At 37.8% G+C, this 25604-nt stretch overlaps 1 protein-coding gene across 1 annotated transcript in view; it reads left to right on the top strand.

Moving 5' to 3' along the window:
• Positions 1–930: 930 nt before the first annotated feature.
• CRISP2 (cysteine rich secretory protein 2) overlaps positions 931–25604 on the top strand; it is a gene marked incomplete at both ends in the record, with an annotated part of 93078 nt that continues 68404 nt past the window's right edge. The window contains one exon of the mRNA XM_080342886.1: positions 931–1006. Within this exon, the coding sequence (XP_080199012.1) occupies positions 931–1006 (76 nt within the window). The remainder of the gene's footprint in view (positions 1007–25604) is intronic.

The raw sequence follows: 25604 nt of genomic DNA on the forward strand, positions 1-25604 counted from the left end.
TCTTCAGTCTATGGCTCTGAAGAGCCATATTTGGACTTTCTCAGATTTCCTGGAATGCATCAGCTCTCTTGTGCAGACTCTTTTTTAATCCTTAGATGTTAGGCACCCAACTCATTAGTTTATTAGCAAGATGTTTAGCTCCCACTTGCCCCATTCATAGCTCCAGTAGTTAATCTCTCAGTGCTTTAGGCCTGCATCATTTTATCATCATTATGGCTTAGACATGTGGGAAATCCTACACAGTAACACAGTGAGACTTCTTGACAGGACAGACGCATGTTTTGGGAAAATGAGTAGGCGACAGAGTGGCATGGGAAACAGTGAGATACTGAACCTGTGGTGAAGCAGAGTTTGCTCTGTGCAACCTGCAAGCTTATCTTTCATGCAGAAAGCATCTTTCACTAAGATGTCATGGAAAGAAACAGCAAAGGAAGGCCCTGGCTCCTCTACTGTCTGTGACTCGGTTTATCGACTGTAAATGAGCCAAATTTCCCTGTTCCCTGTAAACTCACCCTGACGCCACTAGATGGTGCTTTTAATCTCTGGTAAAATCCGCAGTGCTCGCAGGCACGGGTTTTTTCGTTGTACAGGAACTCTGGAGTCTGGGGGAAAACGGATTTTTGCAAAAGAGGAAACTTATCCTGCATGAGAACAGCCAGCCAGAAACACGGATATATCAGTAAGAAATTAAATTCTGCACTGCCTTCCTTCAGCAATATTGGTACACTTGTGATCCTGCAGCAAAATGCATTCCCTAGATACCCTGACAGCTGCTGACAGTAAGGGACAATCTGGTCTGTAACAGCAGTGCCTTTGAAGGGTGTCACTGGCCAGGCTCCATCAGGGCTGCACAGGCTGGAGGACTCAGAGCTCTGGAGCATCCCTGGAAAAGCTGCACATATGCAGATTGCCCTGAAAGTGTCCGTCCCCATGGTTCCAGACTCCCAGACCATCTGGCTCCTGGCTCGGACACCAGCCAGTGGGATGCAGGTGCCTGGGCAGCCTGGTGAGAGAGCTGGCCTGTGTGTCAGGCAGCTCTGGGGATCCAGCACTTCACTGAAGCCACCAACCCCACATATCCTGAGCAGCACAGCCATCTCTTCAGCTGTATTAAGAAAAGACTTAGGTTCTGCTGTCATTTGGTATAAGGCAAATAATACCTAAAAGCATCACAGCTTTCTGCTCAACTCTCACCTTTTCTCTAAGGTTTTGTTCTGGTCAGCTGATGCTTCTTCTCTCCAGTCACTCCGGACTGAGGAGAAGATAAAAATCACAAAGTTTAAACCACATGGCTGATGTTTCCTACAGTGTAGGCCTATCATTTTTTGTTTGCATGGGCAGTATCACATTTGAAGAAAATACAGCACCTCTTTTGAAAATCATCTCTCTGCAGCCTTCGACAGAAATCTGGCCTGTGCCACCATTTGGGAAAGTTTGATGAACCCCATTATGTTGCTGCTGTTGATTGTTGTCACAGAGGCACCCCAAAAGTCAATTTTAGGTGCACAACAAGTTCCAAAACAGACTTTATTCTATCTGGAAAAGTATAGCAAATAAACCAACTAGAAACAGGTTTTGTGCAATTATTTAGCACTCTGACAACATAAAATACATATTCAGATATCAGTTGAGGAGGTCACTGGATACGACAACATGAGAATAATAAGGATCCACAATGTGTATGCATACACTCACAAAAAAACCCCCAGATCTACAGCTCTCTTTCACTCAAGGGTACCCATAAGAAATAATCACTTTCTGATGTTAGGTAAGGACTCATTCAAGGATATATCCATCAGAGAAAAACAGCCACTCACCCAAACAAGGAGGTGAGATGCACTCAATCCTGGGAAGTCTCCTTAGACAGCATCCCAGTCTAAGGAGAGGTCTCCAGTTCACAGAACCACTGCTCCAAGAAGACCACTCAAAGGGGTCTTCAGCAGGGACCCTGTTTTATAGCCTGGTCAGATCTGGCTGTGGGCATTACAACATAGTCCAGAAGCTTCTCAGCTTCTCTGGGCACTTCCTTTGCTGAGAGCCTGTGAACTGACCGAGGGTCCCACCTCTCCTGCCCCCCAGCCCTGGGGAAGGTGGAGTCACCCTGCCCTGGGGTGGGTGAGACTGTCAGCACTACCTGAGGTGTTTATGTGGGGACAGACACAGTGGGGCACAAAAGGTGCTAAAGAGCCATCAACTGCCCTGTTGAAGCATCTCATCAGGGGATGTGCAAATGCCACAACTGTAGAACAGCTGAAGCCAATATTAAAGTCCAGATGGCTGGAAGTGTCATCTCAATTCAATTAGTGTCTCCTGGAGAGAACAAGGAGCATCTGATACAACAGTATGGAGCTACATTGACTATGGTGATGTAAGAGCAGCTGCTAAAGCCTTCTTCAGTCGCAGGTGACACTGTGTAGTCCCAGACAACCTCTTGTAAATCCAGGTAGCTTCCACTAAATAATACAATCAGCTTATTTTATTGTCATCTTCTGAAGATCATTATAATTTTGAGTCTAATAAAATTGTTGATTTTCAGAACAGTACCTCAGTATCTGTTATATTTCATACAGGGAAACTCCTCCTTTTACTGAAGAAGATACTTCGCTCTGTATTTCACATAACTTTTCTCCTAAATCTTCTCAGACAAATTATGAAGAAAATAGTTATTTATAAAAACATAAATAGAAAATGTGCTGCTATTTTAAAGATGATCTGAGCACAATCGCAGAAAATTAAGACATTTGCTATTGATTTTGAAATTTCCTAGATTCAGCAAGCTAACTGTAATGGTTACAACTCCTATACATCTTTTGTACAATACATCAGTCATATCCTGTGCAGACATAACTGTATTATACTCAAGTTGCATGAGAATAGATGTTCCAGAAGGACATCGAGTCTTGATTTAAAGGCACTAAAATATTACATCCCTGGTAGTTGATTTCAATATCTAGTCACCTCTGTTAAGTACAGGTGCCCTGCTCTGCTGTGATTTGCTTGGCTTCATCTTACAACCATTACTCATTGTTATTCCTTCCTCAGTTGAAGAGAAAGAAAATTCTCTACAGGAACATGGTACATTTATTTGCCACAACTGGGTTATAGACCTCACAACATACTCAAGCCAGCTTGTTAGGACAGCAACAAAGGAAGCCTTAATGAGATACATCTTTTCTTATGTTAGATTTTTCCATGATAAGGAAAAAACATTTACATGGTAAAGACAAAGCCACCATTGTACATTCCAAATTCAAATAACAGTAACAATATTTTCTGGCTCCAGATTAATGTTTCCATCTGGCTGAAGTGACTTGGCAACCAAAAGCATAAGCTTTGTTTCAATTCTTGGTATCAACAAGTACCCTTAAGGCATATTAGGGAGGTATGACAAAAATCTAGTGAATGCCAGGAGCAGTGAAGCAGTCTTGCCAGCATGAGAAGAATATAATCTGTATTTTATAAGTATGAATATAGAACAAGTCCTGGCAACGAAATCCACTGTCAGTCAGGAGGAAGTTCCTACTTCTTTCCAGAATGTATTTCATTTTGTGCCAATTTATTTTTACAACACAGTTTAGAGAAAGGAGGATTAAGCACAGTGGTGTAACATAAACCAATGTATGTACATATATGTGTATGCTCTATACACATTGTCTTATTCCACACTGTTGCTCTTAGCCCAGAATTCTTTGAGAAATAAATCATTAAGAATGAGTTCATCTCAGAGGTTTCTTGGACATTACTTTTAGAGTCCTAAAAGTGACTTTAAGGAGTTTAAAAACCCTGTGGGTTTTCAAGTCCTCTGTCCAGGGTGTCTCTGTGTATCAGAGGCCTTAACCTCTGCACTTTTCATGAAGACAGTAATGAGTCTTCATTGAATACTTTGTCTGTATTTAATCAGAATTTGATTCCAAGAAGAAATGGAGACCTTTTGTATGAAACAGACAATAATGAATGGGACATTCCATAGTGGATCTTCTGCCTTTGTTTGGATTTGTTTCTTATTTAAGCTGTACATTTCAATTCTGCTTCCAGAACTTCAGTTTTCAATGTCAGATAGCTGAGTTCTGGTTGTCAATGGCCAAGGAAGCATGGTCAGGCAAGAAGGTGGACTGAGACTTGAAGACATCGCTGGAGAGAAATAGTTTTAAATGTGGGTGTTACAACAGATCTTTATATATCTTTCTAAGGGGAACTCATCAGCTGTCTGATTTGTCATCCTGTGGCTTCTGCGCAGTTTGTGAACTGTCCCAGAGCAGCATGGAATGATGAAAACATCTCATAGCCAACCATGGATTTGTGCTGGCTGAGCAACTGCTGAGTAATCTGTCTCTTGTAAAAACAAATGAATGGGCTGGAGATGCTGAAGCTTCCATTAACAAATTGTCCACGTATCTGAGTATACATACATATCTTCACCATGATATATAGCTGGGTATGCGAATGTTTGGGTATGTGATTTACTGAGGCTAGGAGATCAGCTTCCTCCATCTAAAAGAATCAGACATGAAATAGTTCCAGATGTTAACTTTTTTTGTTGTATTTAACTTTGGCTGAACTACAGGAGTGACCTTCTGGCCTTACTTGTCTCCTCGTATTCCTTATTCCAAGTTTTCCTCATCTTATACTTTGAGGCACAATGGGAAAATTCTAACACAACCATCTTTCCCTTTTGGCCACGTGTTTACTGTTGGCAAGATTCACCTCAGAGGACAATCACAGGGCTGAGCTCACCTATTTCTCAAGGTCAGACGAGGAGCCTGGAGCAATCAGTTCCAGGCTGTGACCCTGAACACTGCAAACCTTCACAGAGCCATTTTTTCTTATTATATAATTGATCAAATCCCACTGAATAACGGCCAAACTGTGGTAGATTTTAAGTTCATCAGGTCCAAGCAGGTTTTCAGCTTCCTGAATTGTTTCAAGGTAGAGATTATTAATAAAAAATACGGAATTTGAACTCTGAGCCAAATGTGTCCTTCCCTTTCTGCTGCATTACAGTAGAGTGAGTGACTGGAGACACATTTCTATGGCTTGTGTTTTCTCTTAACAGAATTGTCGAGCTTTTATAGCCAGCAAAGTAAGGATTTACCTTGGAAAGTGGTCTGCTGAAACAACATGGTTGTACTACCTTTTCTATACTAGGGGTTACAAGGCCTGGTTATTTGTGCAAGCTGCACCATGTGTAATGCCCCCTTCTGTCTCCCGCCTGCACAGCTTGACACAGACAGCCTGACTGCTCTTGCCACTGTGATAAATCTGTTTCTGAGTAGCGGAGAATGGTGAAGATGGGAAAAGAGTCCCTCTCAACACTGCCATTGTCTTTCCCATTCTTTCTCCGGGGAGCCCACCATGGCAAATAGTCTTCTGAGCTGCATAAAAAGAAGGGTGGTCAGCAGGCTGAGATGATGCTGCCCCTCTACTCTACTCTGGTGAGACCCCACTGGGAGTACTGTATCCAGCTCTGGGTCCTCCAGTACAGGAAAGACATGGACCTGTTAGAGTGATTCCAGAGGTCCCTTTACATGGGACCTTTTATATGAAGGGCAGAGAGAGACTTTTTACTAGGGTCTGTAAGGACAGAACAAGGGGCAGTGGTTTTAATCTGAAAGAGGGCAGAGTTAGATTAGGTATGAAAAAGACAGTTTTTACAAGGAGGGTGGTGAAACACTGAAACTGGTTGTCCAGAGAAGTTGTGGATTCCTCATTGCTGGAAGTGTTCAGGGTCAGGTTGGATGGGACTTTGGCAACTTGATCTAGTGGAAAGTGACCATGTCCATGGCAGGTGTTTTGGAGCTAGATGATCTTTTAAGGGCCCAAACCATTCTGTGATTCTACAATTCTATATAAGGGAATGTGTGTAATAGAAGGTTGTCTTTTGTGGAGAAGGAGACTGTCAGTGTAAGAGCATGCTAGAGTCCCACTGCAACCTCACAGTCTGATCAGCTGTCTAGAGGAGGTTGATAAAAGGTTAAAAAGGGGGAAAGAATGTTTTGTCCCAGGAATAACTTCCTGAAATCATTCACAGCTCTTCAAGTCCTCATTGATCCTTCTTAATTTCGTCCCTAATCCCCCCTTGACATCTCTGGAGCAACCTTCAAACCCACCTCTTCACCCTCCAGAACCCCACTGCTTCCTCTTGTCACTCATCATCACATCTATCTCCGTAAAAACCTTCACACTTCTTCTGTCACAGCCACAAAACACAATTTTGCCTCTGATGTCTGAAATCAGCTCTGCTACGAGACATAGGAAAAGATTTAAGATGTCATGACAGCCTTAGAGAAATCACTAACAGTTGCAAACTTGCTATTTCAAATGAATGCATGTGGTTATGAACATCTGTATTTGTGTGCGTGCATGCTCAGTGGGGTGAATGATATAGCCTACATGGTAAAGATCAATAGTGCTCGAATGCTTGTCTTTCCTTTCTAATTAAGTATTGAATAGTAAAAGAATTAACTTAAAATGGCTTTTACAGCTGTTTGACATTTCTGTTTATGACAAAAAACAGATTTCTACATGTGTACTTATATGTTCAATTCAATGAAAAAGAGACTGATCTCAGGTTGGAATAAAATGTAGTTTTTCTGGGGATATGAATCTGTGAGGCTTTACTCCTACCTGATAGAGGTTCAGGAGATCTGAATTCTTCACTTTAGATGTGGGAAAATCATGCTTTTCTCAGTCCCCTTTAGTAGGAACCTTTTTTTTGTTTTTTCAATCTTCTAGAGGTATTTTCTACAAGTGGAAAGAGAAATACAGAGAAAAAAATTCAGAAAAAAAAATAATCAGGAAATATTTATTCTGCTGGGAAACGGCAGCCAGTCTACAGTAGCTCTTTTTTGAACACGGATTGAACCAAAACAGAAAGTAAATTTAAATTACTGTAATAACTTCAGTCCACAATTAGTGGAATTTTATCGTCATACCTCTGTTGTATTTAGATTTTGTCTTATTGTGAAAGGCTTCAATTAAGCATAGACAGGGAACTTCATGTGCTTAAAAGCTAAATAAAAAGAAAAAAGCAAACACACTTATTCAACACCTTAGTTCTAAAGTTTTTAAGTCTTCAGTGAGTATGTATTGGCCATTGTCTACTTTTTTTTCTTCTTTTCAATCACTATGCTATCTGATAATTAGACTGATTAGCAGTTGAATACTAGCTGCAAAAGTTCTCAGGTTCACAGCAAGTTAGATTCACCCTGAAAGCCATAATTTCATAACAGGAGGAATGATCAGAGTGTGTCATTATAAATTCTTTGAACAAGCTAGGGTTTTTACTTGCCCATTGAGATGTTAAAGATATACAGTGAAATTATAGAGAAGTGTCACCATTCTGCTGTTACCCTATATCTTTCTTTTAGGGGCACTTGCCAGATATTTTTTAAAGTTTTGCCTTTCTTCATGAGCTGGATTTGCAGACACCACTGGCGTCGCTTAAATAGAGTTCCACCAGATCTAAAATAATTATAATGTCCTCAGACACAGTTGATGTGTATGGTTTCATCTATCTGTTTATTTGTTTTCTGTTTTATTTTCTCCCTCTAATTATTCTCAGACGACAGACATTCAGAAGCTGTCCTAATGCCTCCTCAAAATTGGGACCTTGGACTAAAGCTCTAAATGAATAAAGGATCTTGAGACTTTGCAGAATCTAATTTTAAACTTCCTTCTCTAGAGAAGATTTCCAATTTTAGATTAGTTACCCATGCCCTAATACCATGCAGATGTCACTTAAGGGTGAGATTTGCAAAGTCAGTGGAGTCTGTGGCGAGACGCTAGAGCTAACGGTAGCCCTGCAGCCCATAGATAAATTTACAGTGCACTTTCATAACAGCCACTCTCTTAAAATTAGATATATAAGCTAGTTAAGTGTCTTCCAGTAGTAAAATATGTAGCTACAGAGGATAAACAGGATTTTCTATCATATGGTATTTTATAATTTAATTATAAGTAGATAAAATAGTATATAGGTATATAGTATATTATGGCTACTTGGAGGTAAAACCTAAAATGACATAAAAAAGAACACCTCTTCCAGAAAGGAGAAGATTGTTAAAGATTAACCAAACTTGACAATTAAAGGGGAAGCCCTGGTTAATGATCCATATTTCAGTTTCTTTCCTAAAATCCATCATCACTCTGTTGAGCACGTTGTTGATATTAATTTATTTTCCTCACTGCAATGTTGAATCTCATTTATTTCAGTCAGGGACTGAGCAAGTATAATAAAAAGGGGACAGGCTTATAAAGAGACATAGAGATGGAAATGAAATCAGAAGTTGAAAGTGGAAAGTTGTTCATGTTGGGGTCTTGTCTGACAAGACCAAACATTTTAACTTCCATTTAGGAATAAAAGAAACTCAGGCCTTTCCTTCCACAATTTGTGCACAAATTTTAGCCACTGAAGTGTCGTAGGGAAGAGGAACATTACCAGAGGCATCCAGGAGCTTATGCTGCTGTTGTTTCATTTTATTACATCAAACAACAACCAGGCTTCATGATGGAGTCCAGTTTCCATGACACACATAAAGCACGTTCAGAGGATGCCAATGAGGTCTCCTTCCTCAAGTGACACAGACAACGAATGACATCCTTGTGAGTCAAAGCTGAACCTAGGCAGGAAATAAATGCCTATGTACTCATTTGTAAAAATTTATGGTGTACCAAGCTCTAAGGAATTTTATTGTCGCAAAAAAAGAGACAGCTTCAGCTTTGAAATGACTGAACAGTTAACTGCAGGAGTTGCACAACTGAACATTTAAAATAAACTGCCTAATTCCATACAAGTTCTGATTAATATTTGCAAAATATTTTCAAAATTTAACAATGTGTGTGCCAACATCCACTTACTTCACTTAAAACACAGATGTCACTTTATTATTCGTGGCCCATATGGACTAATATGTTATAATGGACCAATCCATTAAAACAGCTCCTAATTCTAATCGTATAACAGTTTGAAACTGTAGGGTCTTACCCAAACATTTTTCTTAGCTGATTAAGCAAGGATTGTAGATACAAAGTTTGTACTTAAAAATAGAAGTAAATTGTGTACTCGTCTCTCAATCATCAGCTGATCAAAGCTTGAAAACACGCTCAGCACTGAGTTCAGCTAAAAACAATGACCAGAGTAAGAAGAGTTGTACAAATTTTATTAATTGAAGGTTTGAACACCCTTATCCAGTAAGTAGAGGCCATTAGCTGTAAACATTGATATTCTGGTTATCAAATCCTTATTTTCACTATATTTACATGCCTACATAAAATGAAAACATTAAATATCTTTGAACAGCTTCAGAGACCAAGTATGTTGATGAGATTTCTGTATATATAGATAGATATATATCTTGCTAAATACTTTTTAGGCAATGGTCATCCCATATTATAATAATTATAATAATACCTTATAAAAACCTTATTATAGTCAAGAACTCCAAGCATGGCTAGAGCTGCGTCACAAATGGATTTTTTTCATTGAAAAAAACCCTGCTCAATCGCACAATGAATGTGTGTTCAACTGTATGAATCCAGTCTTCTTCTGAGAAGCTAATTCATCCAAACAATTAAGATGTCAGCCACGATATTTGATGTTCCTTTTCCACGTTAGTGATTACACTGCTGATTTAGTCACTGTTCCTACTTTACATCTATGCCCATGTCTTGGAAGCACCACATTACTGAAACTGGTGATGATATCTCCTTTTAACTTTTGTTTTGTTTGTTTTTCAGAAACAATGACACTGTCAGTTGTAGAGTATATTGGTAGAGTGATTTTCTTTTTAGTGATTTTTCCTTATTCTTAGCTGGAGAATAAAAAAGGAAAAATGAAGAGTCTAAATCATGGCATTTGTTCATTCAGAAGTTTCCTACATGAGGAAAAAGTTTCTTGTCATGAGGGTGTATCTTTTTTGCTGCACATAACATTGCAGTGAGCTCTGTCCAGTTCCAAAATGAACACATTTTGGAAGGAACTATTCTCCACATTAAGTCAGTTAAGGATGATGGCAAACCTGGAAGGGAAGAAGAACCTCTTCAATGATACTCTTCAAAATGTGTTCTGTGGTTTTTTTGGTCAACTTTTTTGGTTAAATTTTGTGAGAAAAGTCAGTGGGAACTTCACTGGACTGCCATGACTTCTCAAATATGATAGATGGTGGCCTAGCAACTTCATCTGCCAGTTCCCTCAAGACCCATAGATGCATCTCATCATGTTCCATGGACCTTAAAGTGGCAGGTTCTTCATTCTCCCTATTCTCTCTATTTAATTTATAGTTAGTCATATACTGATGTTCAATGAAATTTCTGTCACAGATAAAAAAACAACTTGTTCTTTAAAAGTTTGTTCTTTTCCTAGGTGATTCAGAGGGAAGCACAAGAGAATAATTGTTCTCTACTTAGATACTGCTCTTCAGGTTATTTGTTTGCAAAGTAGACCACTGAAGTAAGGTACAGTTCCTCCAGTTCTGGCAAACAATTAATTGAAAATCCCTTTGAAAGTCTCTTTATTGTTGTCAAAAAGTGGAATGGGTGTTTCCAGATTTCAGTTCATCTCATCTTACAGCAAATACTAAAATCTCTAGTATGAATTGTGTCATTAAAAGGCCATCTTCTTATTCCCTTCAAAAAGAAATCAAGTAACTACCTCAGATGTAGACATTTATATTTACAGGAATGCTATAATAATACTTCAGGTATAAATTCTGTTGCTGTGCCCTGTTCCACTCCAAGTAATTTTACCCATTCCCTTTATCTGTGATCATGTCCTTGTTTTTTAGACAGATAAACTGGCAGTAACACTCTGTTACCACTGTTGTTTCATCTTGGTCTGTAGTATCAAAATAAAAAACTTTAACATATTACACAGATAAAACCCCATAAAAATTGTGAAGCTCACATTCTATCTATATAAGTCATATTTTTGACATGAGAAAATGTTATCTAACATTCTTTTCATGATAATATTGTGAAGTAGTGGGCTATTTACTTCTGAATCACATATCTGAGACTCCACAGGCATCCTTTTTTATGTAGTAATGGCAATAGGGGTTATGTGGTAATAGTTTCCAAAGGCATTAATGATTAATTATGGCCCAATCATGCAGGGTCTGTAGGCAGAATAAAGCAACATCACCTCCAAAGAGTTCATGAATGGTGTATTTCAACAGAACATGCTGATGCAACAAGCAGAAAAACCCAGGCAAACAGTGAGAAGCTCTGCAAATACCATGAGGAGGATATCTATGGTACCAGTGCCTTAGGTGGCTTATGCTTTGCTGAATGTTTTATGGATACCTGATATGATTTATGAAGACGTTTCTGAATGACAGTAAATCTTTTTATCCTCCCTACATCACTTTGGAAACCAGGTCCTTATGATCAAACTCATCACAGACACATTGAGATTTATATCTCATGGGTTGCTGCCTTCTTTGCGTTTAGATAAAGGTACACCTAAACAGGAAAAGGAAGCTAAAAACTGGAAACACATAGTTGAAAACATCACCTGTCTCTTGACACAGGTTGAAGTATTTTTTGTCTCTGTGCAAACAGGAGTCAACATTTTAAAAAAATCACAGCAGACTTCTTAATAACCTCAATAAGGAGCAGAACAAAGCAAAAAATGAACAAACAAATAAAACCCCAAATAAACCAATCAAACAAACAAACAAACAAAATCGGCCTGAAGCTGAACTAAGGCATTAACTCATATCTGGAAAGGACGATTTTAGATCTAATGTGTGTCACACTGGCAAAATGAATTTGGGAAAATTATTGCTGCTCTACAGAGAGGCATTTCAGAAACTAATGTAAAAAGTCTGGATCATATGTTTAGGATCCGTAAAACTAGGACTACATGGAGTGTCCTGCCAGCAAATCTAATATGACAAATTTTTCATTGATTGTCTGTTTATTGATTTTACTTCAGCATTTTGAAAACTAAAAATTACTCTTTTCTAATGAAACTTATAAAATAACTTAATAGTTCATTTTTCTCTATGGATCTTCTTTCTATCAACATTTCTGAATGAAATTCAAATTTGAAAAACATTTTTATTATAGGTATTTTTTCAGTTAAATTGGTTCTTTGAAAGATACAAATTGACAAACAATTCTTCTGCTCCTTGATTTTTGTGAATCAGAACTTTTTCTGCTTTAGTTACCATATTAACAAATACAAGTTCACTATCATTTATATTTATTTTGTCTAAAGACTTTATACACCCCATTTCATCTTTAAGTGTTGAGATAAGGTGACTTTTCTGCTGGGTGAGACTGGAGTATACAGCAGAATAAATACATTATAATAACCTCTTTTAATCTAATAGCCAGTTACAAGTACTATTTCTCCTCTATACATACATTGTCTTTTTCAGAAGTTGAAGAGAGTTCATTATCTATCTGACCAAAGGTCTTGTTTCCATTTATAAACTTACTTAAATATTTTAAAAATTATTTGAAGCTTTACATAAATCTGGCAGTTTTCAAACAGGTCAGTTGATGTAAATTGTGACTAGCAGCTTTGTAATCTAACTCATGGGTTTTGCTAGAAGACATGTTTTTTTGGCTTCCATAGAAAATGCCAAGCATCTCAAATCCTATCTTCAATACAATTTGCTATAATGGACAGATAATGACTCTAGGGAATGCTGACAGTAGTGTTGAATTAGAATCTGCAAATGTAGGCTACATTTATATGCTTCATTTTCCTTTAACTATGGTTAAATCAGTTTTAAATCATTTTCTCATTTCCCTGGATGAAATTAATTATGGAAAAAAAAATATTATAGCTGATGACCAACAGCATATATTGTTTTCTTTTGATACTGAAAACTTTTATTATGATTTTTTAGAGTCAAAGGACAAAGAAATTAGGACAGAAGTTTTGCTTAGTAACTAAGCATTAGATACCTTTCAAAAACATTTAAAAAGTGCCTTAGGAATCTGTATGCATTTATACAGCTTTTTCTACACTGCTTATCAACTGGTTGATTGATTGATTAATGGATGAGTGACACTGATTCTTTGCCTGAATGTAAGTATTTACATCATTTTTCATTTAGAATCGTCAAATGGTTTGGGCTGGAAAGGACCTTGAAAGGTCACCTAATTCCGAACCCTCTGCCATGGACAGGAACTTCTTTCACTAGGTCAGGTTTCTGAAAGCCCTGCCCAGCCTGGCCTTGAACACTTCCAATGACGGGGTATCCACAACTTCTCTAGGCAGTCTGTTCCAGTGTCTCACCACCCTCATTGTAAAAAAAAATATAAAATTCTTCATATCTAACTTTACCCTCTTTTAGTTTAAAAACATTGTCCTTTGTCCTGCAATTACAGGCTCTGATAAAAGTCTTTCTTATAAGGCCCCTTTATATATTGAAAGGACCCAGTAAGGTCTCCTCAGAATCTTCTCTTCTCCAGGCTGAACAACCCCAACTCTCTCAGCCTGTCCTCCCAGCAAAGCGGTTCCAGTTCTGATCATTTTTGTGGCTTTCTCTGGTCCTGCTCTAACAGGTCCATGTCTGTCTTGTGCTGAGGACCCCAGAGCTGAATGCAGAACTTCGGGTGTGGTCTTAAGAGAGCAAAGTAGAATGACAGGCTCCCCCAGTCTGTGATGATATTGAGGATTGCCCTGACCCATGTGCAGGACTTCACAGTTGTCCTTGTTGAACTTCATGAGGTTTGCAAAGGCCAACTCCTTTAGCAATCAAAGTTTCTCTGGACGGCAACCCTTCCCTCCAGCCAATCAACTGAGCCACTCAGATTAGTGTCACCTGCAAACTTGTTGAGGGTGCACTCAATCCCACTATGTTGCTGATGAAGATATTAAATAGCATTGATCCCAGTCCAGACCCTTGAGACACACCACTCGTTACTAGTTTCCACTTGGACACTAAGACATTGACTTTAACTCTTTGTATGTGGCAATCCAGCCAGCTCCTTATCTGTCTAACAGCTCTTCTGTCAAAACCATATCTCTCCAATTTAGCAGCCTGAATGTTGTGTGCAATCACGTCAAAGGCCTTAGAGAAGTCAAGCTGGATTACATCGATCATCTATCAGTTTATCGATTTTTATTGCAGCCTTCAACAAATTAAAATAAAATAGGTTTTTGGTGGAATTTTTCTTAGAGACAATTTCCAGCATAAAATATTTTCCCCTAATTTATAAGTAGCCAAATCATATGTTACAATTATTTAGTCGATAACCAAATGAGAAAATAAAAAGGGTTGTTGAATTTATTTTCCCTTAGACTAAGATTCTTTCAAAGATACTTTACTGTTTCTAATTAAAAGGTGAACTAGCAGTTAAATGAATATTTTCATCTGCCTTTAGATTTGGAGGCTTTTTTTTTTCTAATTAAACAAATTGTCCCACAAAAAAATACCCAAACATCAATGTATCCTAAATATAAATCCCATCAAATGTCATTAACATAACTGACAAAATACATTAAAGTCAAAACTCGATTCTGAATATCCCTAATATTGGGGAAAATGTAGTTTCAGGCTATATTTTGTTTCTCAACTGCAGTTCTAGAGGATTGTCAAAAAATTGAATGTAGATATGTCAATATCGGCAGACTGAGGCATTTCAGCTCTGAATATATCTATGTTTCTTCTGATTCCCCTTTGCAAAAATTACAGACGAACATGTTTGGAAATTGTTTTGTGTGCGAATGGAAAGGGAGCATCTGACTCAATAGGAAAGATTTCTAAGGTTATAAAGATTTCTTGCAAAATGTTTATTTTCAACACCAGGCTTCCGTAACAATAGGCTTAACATGGCATCATAAATATATCCATAATGAAAGCAAGTTTTCAGGAGGTAGCTTTGAAGATATTGACTTTAATTTTGTGATGATCCTCTATCAAACAAATTCACACCCATGAAGAATAATGTAATATTTGCAATGTAGGCAGAGCAGTATTCCTAGGCAGTACTAAAGACAGTTGGATTAAACTCTTTTTTGTGTCCATCATGATTTACAACAGGATTTTTCACAAAGGGATTTGTCATCTTTTTTTTTTTTTTTCCCAAGATTTTATAATGTTATTTCAGTATTCATGAAGACCCTAAGCAGAGTTTCAGGAATAGAAAGTGAGAAACCTCCAGAATAATGATTTGTTAGACCCACAGTCTTCACCTATCAGTTACTTTAGAGAATTTCAGAAGCATGCAAGAAGAAGTTTCGGGATAGGAATAATTTGTTTGATGAGCCATAAGAAGGCAACATGTGAAAGGAACAACAAGCTTTGCAACTCAAAAAAAATAAAAAAGTCATGTTACACAGTAGCAAAGAGATTTACTCTGCATGACTTCTATACTTCAAATAGAACACCATGATTTAAGGGGTTTCCTCTGTATCTGTTTTGTAAATCAGTCCAGAGTGATAGAGAGATATTTTTTTTTTTTCTTTGTGATCTGTAGCCAAAGGAAAAAAATCAATTCAAATCTGAGCTATGAGGGAGTATTCCTGGTTTATCCTCAAAACTACATTGCTTGAAAGACAAGGCTGTTGAATTTGATGAATGATCTACAAAGTAAAGCAAGGATTGTCTTATATATCAAATGGAATGGAATGGAATGGAATGGAATGGAATGGAATGGAATGGAATGGAATGGAATGGAATGGAATGAGATGGAATGGAGGATCATCAGACTGGAGACAACTTGAGATAGCAAGAATATACTGTTTAGTCCTTCCCAGCACAGACATGTTAACTTGGACACTCATGTAATTTACCTTCAGCACTTCGGGCTCTGGGTTAGCTCTCACTAAACCTGCTGGCATGTCTTTGTAGTATGGACATAATATGAGAGCATATTAATCTCTAAGATAGTCAGAATTTTTTAAGTTGCAATTTTTCTTACAGAATAAAATTATTTATTATAAGTCATCAAACCCAAGGTAATTTCCTAATACTGTAAGAGCTTTAGCAAACATTTCAGTTCAGAACTCCACCTATACAACGTACTGTCCCAACTCAGTGGGGCATTACATGTTGTCATGTAGTCATTGAAACTACATTTCATGTGCAGAGAGCTAGTGAAAGATTGTGACTTCTGCGTGAATGAACCCAAAAGCTCAAAAGCTGCACTTGTATTAGTGAATTCAAGAGTGCTGAGGCACGTGGCTTTGCACTGGAATTTGATTTTTGTCTATACTGCTGAAGTGTTATAATGGTCCTTGAAGTGGTTTGGCCTTGAACCCTTAAGCACTATCGCATACAGATCCTAGGCAGGCTTCAGGAGCTACACCAGACCTGGTCTGAGCAGGCAGTGAGATGCAGACTCCCTCTATCAGACAATGAACTTGGCAGACTGTGGTAGTTGAACTCATTATGGTAGAATAGGAGCTGACAATGCTTATCTTACCCAGGCAGTCTTAAAATAATGAGAGGTCTGCTGGCATGTAATTTCCATCAGAAAGCAAAAAATACTTGCCATTGCAAATGCACAAGTCTCAGTGCAGAAGTGTGGCTGGAATGTCTCAGGTATGACCTTCAAGCAGCAGCCATGATAATCCACTTTTATGTCAACGTGCAGTGGAGTTTGTACCCCACATTTTACTAATGATTTCAGGCTAGTTTCATCAAGTCATGCTTGTCTCAGTCAGTGGGTTTAAATGCTATCGTGATATCTAACCACCTTTCACTTATCTTTGGAGGTCACTATTTACCATAAGAATATTTGAACGCACTCTTCAATCTCCTATGTTCAGTAAAGAAGCAGGATTTCACTGTCTATAACTATAACTAACACTGTGCCTGTAAGTGTCAAGCCATGCCATACTATTGACATTTTTTAACATCCAAAACCAGGAAGCCGCATCCAAATTGTCTCTTAAAAATGGTCTTTGGTCCGTGTTAGCTCTCAGATCATACCCAGGAATTGTTTGGGACAGTGCAAATTGTCCCAGGCCAACAGCAGGTCAGGACCTGTGCAAACACAGCAACCAGGAGCCAGTGCTGAGGGTTATTTCCTGGTGTTGTTTCACTTAGTGGCACCAAACTTGTTGCAGGTAATTTAATTTATAAAGGTAAAATTTACATATTTGTAATTTATAAACTACAAATTACATTAAAATTAATGGCTAGATAGAGAAATGGAAATTTGTGCCCCTAACAAGAGAAAGGCAGTGATAATCTTGGAGCTATTCAGACACTCAGTCAGCTGAAGAGCTGTAGATTTCCTTGTACTGACTGAGCTCTGTTGAGTGCAATGTGATTTGAACACCCAGTGTACACGTACATGTAGACACTTAAATACACAAGTCTTATTCTACCAGCTAAATCCTGTCTGCAGTTTCTGTAGTTCTACCGCTCACAAAACTGTTGTTTAGTAGTGAGAATGCTGCAACAGAAAGTTGTGCTAACACATCAACCAGCACAATATTTAATCTAAATTTTTAGAGATATTAGAAAGGTGAAAAAAATTCCCTTCAGTTGTCAATAATTATATTGTTTCTCTGTCCAACCACACAGTCTCCATGCCAAACACAAACTAGAAAAAATCTAGCTCAGTTAGGGCTTCATTCATCAACAAAGCTGCTATTAATAGCTTTAATTATTATGGTTAGGATGCATTTGCAATAATAAGCTTAGTAGGCAGGAATTGTAATTAAGCACATTCAGTTTCACAGGATTCAAGAGCTGTTGGTTAATGAAGCTCAATGTGATACTGTCAGTAACGAATCTGATAATTGCTTACAGGGAAAAGGCAATTTCAACAACTGCTCCTTCATGCAGGTGGTTGGTAGGAGTTGCTTTCAGTCAATTATGCCTTCAATTACTTTGGATGCATGAGGCAGGATCCTTCAGCTCATTATAAGCCCACATCCACAATAAGTAAGTAAATATTTTGACACAGTGTTGAAACTGACTTCTGTAAAAGCATGTATAATATTTATAAGCATTGAAAAGAAAAGGTCACATATTGTATAATCATCATTCAGTGCATTTGGTGCCAGCTAAAGGAAATTCTTCATGAATCACTAGAGTAATATTTTAATACTGTGAGCAGTTAGAAGGTTTCCGAAACACTCTCAGAGATGATATGGCTGATAAATACCTGTGTTTTGTATCACATCTAAACCAGGAGGAAGTTAAGTAACAGGAAAATATGTATCTTGATTATCAGATAAAGTATATAGTAATACATACAGTACTGGAAAAGCCATACCTCCATTTTGGAGGAGAATTTTTTATCACTTTACATCAGAGAACAGGCTGAATAAAAATAAGAAAATATCAAATATTTTGGTCTTCTAAAGCAACAAGAAAAGTTTACTCTAGCTACCCTGAAGATTCATTTGACATGGCTCGGGATCAGACTTTGTCAACCTTGATTCATCTCCCTGATCATTCAGAAGGAAATGCAAATATGAGATTATTACCACCCACTTTTGGAAGAACTGGTTATAAACCAACACTGAGATTTCATGGAAAGGACTTCTTTCAGGTGGATGAAATGACACATAGCAACTGTGCAAGCAGAATATGTGAAGCAATTACTATGAAGTTTAAGGTTATATTGTGAAACATTCTAGTTCCATATTCTATTTTTTAAATAATAATGGTCCAATGGCAAATGTCTGCAAATATTTTCATAACTGCAAGTGAATGACTAAACTAGATGTTTTTACTTATTTCTAGGGATCTAACTGAAACGAAGCAAAAGAGGATACCTCCTCTTCAAAATATAGACCAGCTAACCACGAGCCTTGGAATGATGTTTCATTATGCTTTATATATTACCCATTTATTTAGGGCTAGGATGGATAGGCAGATAGAATACTATCCTTCACTATTGATGTTATGAGTGCATGAGGCTATTTTTATGGTTACTCTTAAATATTAAATATCAGTACCTCTTAAAGAATGCAAATATTTGCATTCTTCCTTTATCCTGTTAAATTGCAAGACTGAAACTACAAATCATGCTATTAAAATGCAAAAGGTGAATGTTGAGTGCTTGTGATTCAGCAAAGGCAACAAACTGACCTTGTGTTTAGACTATGTGCACATGATCTCAGTCTCATGATCTCGTGGTTTCTATCCCGCTTGCTATGAACTTATTGCTTCCCAGATGGTGCCTTGCACACATTCAAGAAAAAAAGGTTCCTTTGAAATAAAGAAGCAGAGAATATGTGATTCATCCCCCAGCCCCCTTGACTGAGCTTTGAATTTACCGATTTTTGGCTAAGTTATGGCCGTCTTATTCTGATATGGCTTTCAGCTTGTGGTCCATGGCACCACAAGGTCTCTGTACTACTTCAACTGGTTATAAAAAAAAAAAGTAATTAAACATGGTGTGATTAAAGAGAGAATAAAAGATTATAATTTTATCTGCATTTTTAATGTCTAAAATGTTGCTTTTCTCGTTCTGCTTTCCCTCATACAAGAAGGCCAGTTGGGAGAGGTCTTCCTGTTTGTAGACTCTCAGTGTGTGTATGATGCAAATTGCAATGAGGAATCCTTATCTGTGCTCATAGAAAGAGACAATATTGATTTTTATGTAGCAAAAGATAATCCATGTTTCATTAGGAACCCATCAGTTCTTGGCCAAAGTTTGGAAACAACATATTGTGACAAGAAATATAAACTGGTTTTGAGAAGATACTTTACGAATCAAAAGGAAGCTATCAGATTCAGTAATTTGCAACATCAGTGGGACTAAACAGCTCAGGAAGTCTCTTCTAGTCTTGCATCCTAGACTTCTTCTAATATGGAACCATAAGTGTAGCAAACATCTATCCTACATTATGTTTTGAGAACATGATTTGATGTTCAGGCTAAAATCTTTAAATGACCTAATTGCTTATTCCCACCATTTTCCCAACCTGCTTTTCAGATGGTGTCTGATCATTACTGCTGACATTTACAAAACTATATTAAATATTACTGAGGCCCATTATAGAACAAATTGCCTGAAATGCTCATTGAGACAAACTGGAGAACACAAGTGAATTCCTCAAAGCTAGGTGGGAATGGCTGTACTAGGAGTGATTCCTCTGCTGCTCAGTGGTCAACACAGCCCAAAACTGTCTACTCTATGATATACATATAGTATTAGAGAGAGTGCAATGATAGCTAAAAGCAATTTTCTACATTTTCATGCATATCAAATGCATGCAAATCTGCCATAACACTGGGTGAAGCACTGGCACAGACAGGTACCAGCATCAAGAACTGGATTGTTTCTGCTTGTTCTGCAACCCTCTTATCAGTACTGTATTATGGATTTTTTTTTTTCAAGGACAATGTAAAGCTTCATTTATTTTTAATACCATAAAAATATGAGTAAAGCTACTTTTAATCTGGTTTTATTTGTCCATTAAAATAGACGTTAAATATCAAGATTATTTAAATATGACACTTCCTTGGGAGTTGCTGAAAGTCATTCTGTGTTAATCCAGGCTGAACTGATTGTGAAATTCTTGTAAGAGTGCATTTGATTTTAAATGACAGATAGTTCCTAAGTAAATGGCAGGGATTAGCTGACACTTGCAACAGGTGTGATACAATTAAATAGCTGAGGAATACCTATTATGAGGAGTACCTTCAGAATATATATGGAGCTCTACAGATCCTGAAACCTGTGGTTCCATGAGTGTCAGACTAATTTATGGTAATATCAGAAGGTAAATTAACCCAGAGACAACTTCATAGACTGACTGTACTACTCCCGTTGCATGCTACTGGACTCTTAAGCCAAGTGAAAATTTGAATATTGCTTATACCGCTCAGAAACATGCATGACAAAGACAGAAAAGATTTATCAGCTTAGATGTGGTCAGATATTGCTAAAGATATGATGTCCAAAGAGTTAAAAAGAAAGACAAGTATCTCTAATTGCTTCATATCTTGATACCATTAATTTCTGCAGTCTTCCTTGAGAGTCTAAAGATGAATTCTCACTCCTTTCATTAAAAGTCCATGGCTTTTAATTTCTGAAAATGGACATCACAAAGAAAGGTTTGTTTCCTTGCCAAAATGATGGCAAGAAATGTTTCTCCATATCAGTTCCCAATGAGAAAATGTTATGAATGTGTCTTTCACTGTTGTAATGTATGACGTAATAAATTAATATAATTACATTATCTTGGCTATCGTGAATAATTTGCAACAGCAAAACCACCAGAAGTCCAATATACGTCAAGCCATTTATCTGTTACACACACAAAATTGCAGAAGCTGAACTTACTTTCCTGTTTAAATAAGTGTGTCTTTGTGTCTATGTAAGCCCGTGTTTCCCAGCACTAGATGAGCAAAGGTAACAACCATGTGGTTTTCCAGTGTGTAACTGGGCTAGAGTCTGAATCCTTACACAGAGGACTGTGTAAGTGATTAATTTTCAAAACAGCATTTAAATAATTGCCTAATACAATGAATGTACTAAAAGCTCGTTGTGATCAAAGGAATGTCAGTAAAAATGCTAAAAGTATTTATTTTCCCACCTTGTCATGAATGAGAATGAACTATAGCACACATTTCAGTACTTTGCTGAACTATAAATATGGCTTTGTGTTTTTTGCTAAAAAAAATGAAATAAATAAGAATATTAGGTCAGAAGTGACCCAAAATGGTAGTGACAGTTGTGAGAAATATCTTCTGAAATGTAGCAGCCCCACTGTGTCTCAAGTCAGATCTGCATTCAGATCAGATTCACAGGCTGGTGGGAAGAAGATCCTTTCATCAGCATACATTGAAATTTTCCACAGGTGTTTGCCAAGACAAATATATAAACCTAAGGTATCACAATGTGTTATGAGCAGCGACTTCCTCCTATTTCTAGAGCAACAACCTACCTTTCAGGCTGGCAAAGTGGGAGAGCTAGTCATGGAAGCCAAGCTTGAAAAACGTGAAGGCCATTTAGACTCCTGTCCTATGACAGACAGCTCGTGCTAGGAAAAAGCTCAAGGAACTTGTCCTGGACTTTAGTTGTCTTGTAACTGCTAATAAACTATAAACGAATACTAAATTTTCTTTTCAGCTTGAGCCTTTGTATACTTTCCAACATGGTGAATTCAGGTGCAGATGTGGCCATTATAGGAGGCTGCAATAATTCAAATTTTTGGGATGTTTTTCAACTTGTGGCTTATAAACTCATAAATAACTATTATTTTAGCCTATAAACTGCTACTAACTTCCATATATCCTCTTCAATCACTTACCTCTACTGTCTATGTGATATAGAGAGCCCAAATTGACTATACTGTAAGGTGAAGCAGCTCTGTTTATCCATACAGGCAACAATATATAGTCCTTCCATTCTACAACTGGGACTACAAGTGATGGCTTTGCCAGGCCTGTTTTCTGACCCTGAGGTCAAGTCATTGGGCCCAGGTACAGCTGCTACACTCCAGACAGTGTGGCCGAATCCTGAACAACTAGTCACGGGTGGCCCTTGGTCCACAATAACTCCTGAAATTTACCCTGGGATAGTCTAGAGACTGTTGATCAGCCTGAGCTCCAGTTGTGGCCTGTGATAACAATTTAAGCAATAGGTTTTGCATTGCAAAGGTACCATGCCCTAGATAATATATGAGTATAAATATGCAGGCTAACCCATTAGCTGGAAAGCTGCAAAACTTGGAGTTAATGGAAATTATCATAGAACATCCCAGTACCATGGAATTCATGTGTAGATGGGCTGAAAGACTTACCAAGCAGACTTCCCTAGTCAGTATCCCACAGATATTTTAACTTTCCTTACCGGAGCAAAAGCTGTCAAAACTCAGATTTTCTATTCAATTCCGATAAGCCATATTATATCTTTGACTGGAGCATTCCAGAATGAACATTCACAATCAACACTTACTGCCCAGATTAACACAATCCCTTCCTATATTTGCATATGTTTTGTTATTAGTCATTCAATAAAGCAACACTGATGCATTCATTGTATGTCCTTTGTGAGATGGTTTTACAGGAACTCTCCAGGTGGAGCAGTTCAGAGAATTCAGAAACATTTTTTTCCTTTTCAGAGATGAGTTTACCAACTGTGCTCATCTAACCAGTTGCTGGATCTCCTCTAACTCAGACAGGTATGAACTTGAAATTTTAGGTACCCCAATACAGCTGTTGTGTTTCCTTAGAAACCTTTTGAGAAGACCTAACATGTGGTCACTATAAACATTTCTTGCAGCTCTAGAAGACCTCCACTATTGCTGGCAAACATCCAGTTTAGACTGGCACCTAAATTAATACAATGTAAAATCTGAAAATGCAAATAAATATCAATTTAAATAAATGCTTGTCCTTAAATCTTTACTTGCGTTTTAGGACTCTACTGCAGTTTATACTGCTTTATATACTTGCCAGAGACATGAGATGAGGTAACTGGCAAGCACACTGGTCTACTTTGATGAATAATTCCAACAGCTAGCAACACGCTGATGATGGCATTTGTAGTAAAGTTCATGTTCCTGGAGCAGTGGCTCTCAAGTGTTTAAAAACCAGAAACCTCACAGACTTAATTTTCACTGCTCTTCTGGTGGAGACAAGAAAAAGGTTGCAACCATCTGGTTGAAATGTCTCAACACTTCATCCTTGTTACCAAGTACTGCAGGAACTGTGACTTGCAGAGTATCTCCCTCCTTGGAGTTATTCACATTCATCTCGACATGGTCCTGGGAAACAGGGTTTGGGTGGCTTTGCTTGAGTACAATGGTGTCAATGTTACTTTCCAGGACTGTTTCCACTTTTTCAGATGATAAATTGCTATTACAGTGTCTTGTGCATATCAATGGTATCTCAGGATGTCTCTGGCTTCTGGGCACCCCAGCTATACTTCAAAGAGGACAGCTGCACTTTTCAAGGATGTTTCTAGTTTGAAGCCTTAGTTCCCAGGCTCACATCTGCTGGGCTGGCAGGCAACTTCTCTGTTGGTGTTTTTGATCAGACATTTCCTTCTGTTCAGTAATTTTCTCCTTCTAACCAGGCCACCTTTAATGCCGCTCATACTGTGGCCTCTCCAGAGGAAGATCCAGTCTGCTTGTCTGACATACTTCACTTTCCCAGATGGAACTTCAAACATTCCTGAAAAGGAACCTGTTCTCTTCATATATTAATAAATCTCTGTATCCCACACTGCTGACCACCTTTATTTCTGCCTAAGAAAAGGGAGACTTCATGCAAAAAAAAAAAAAAATTAAAAAAATCTAAAATCTATTTCTAATTCAGGTAAGATTTAGGCTGGATAGTACTAAATTGTATACATTATGCTGAAAGACAACACAAAGGCAGATATTATAAATGGGCACTCATCCTTTTAATCAGAAGAACAAGTAGTACTGATGATGATGACGAGAAATGCAGAAAATCTGGAGGGAAAAAGGAGAATCATAGAATACCAAGTTAGAAGGGACCACAGGGATCATCTGGTCCAACCTTTCTTGGCAAAAACACAGTCTAAACAAGATGGTCCAGATGAAGCTTAAAAATGTCCAGTGTTGGAGAATTCCCCACTTCCCTGGGAGGAACTGTAGAGAATAAATGCCAAAACTACTGCTAGCCACTGAACAAAATGTTGAGCGGCAAAAAAATACCCAGTTTTGGACTCAAGAAAAACAAGCTGCTTTCTGAGTGGTCTGAGATATTCTAACATTCCTTGTGTTTTCAAGAGTACTAGTCTTGAAAACATTTTTCTTCAGTATATATTGCACATGTATATAAGTTAAAGGCTCAATTTGTTCTTAGGTGCTCATGTAATGAAAGTAAGAGCTTTGTAAAAATATAAGAATTGGAAAAATCTGTGCATATAAAAGTTTGTGAGATAAGTTTTATTTTATCCCACTAAATGTTATGCCTCTGCCATGAGCTACCTTGAAGTATTGCCCACATGATGTTGTACATATGAAATCTAATCTGAGATTTATGACCATCTTTGAAATGTCCACAGTGAACTTAACTGGGTCCCCATTCCCATATTACCTGAATAATGGTTAAGGTGAATCACAGTTTCCCTTATGCTGAATGAAATTGAACTCTTTTATCAATAGTAATCAATTGCGCATTGTCTGTCATTTTCTGAGATTGTTGGTACTTATGGGTGGCAAAAAGAAAAGAAAGGATTTGCAGGAACTGCAAGAAGTCAAAAACAGTGACTTGTGGGATTGCAGCAGATAGATTTATAGTGCTTACAGATTGTGTGCCCAGATAGTTCCAAAGCACATGACATGAAGGGGTCAGATCAGTCTTGTGCCAACATTTTTTGCAGCATCAGGCAAGACTGTCACTTAAGACCCAGCCAAAAGATTTACAATGTAAATGGTTAGTGCATATGGGCATGAGATTGCCTTAAGTCCCCAGCTGCCAGTGTAGACAAAGCCTTAATTAGCCAATAATGTTGGAAATTTGTGCTAGGATGGAAGTTTTCTTTATTCAGTACACAGTTCTGAATTGAAATCAGTTACCAGTTTGACAAGTAACTGAAGAACATGGCTTTAGCTTAGTATTTATTAACTAAAAATTCACTTAGCTAAAGGTAAAAGTTTATCATTGTATCTCATGAGACATTTGGTACACTAAGTAAATGAGAACAAGTTTCCTTTAAAAGATTAGATCTCTATATTTGGGGATCTAATTCCTTAG

The sequence above is a fragment of the Nesoenas mayeri genome (assembly GCF_963082525.1).
Source record: "Nesoenas mayeri genome assembly, chromosome: 3".
NCBI classification, from domain to species: Eukaryota; Metazoa; Chordata; class Aves; order Columbiformes; family Columbidae; genus Nesoenas; species Nesoenas mayeri.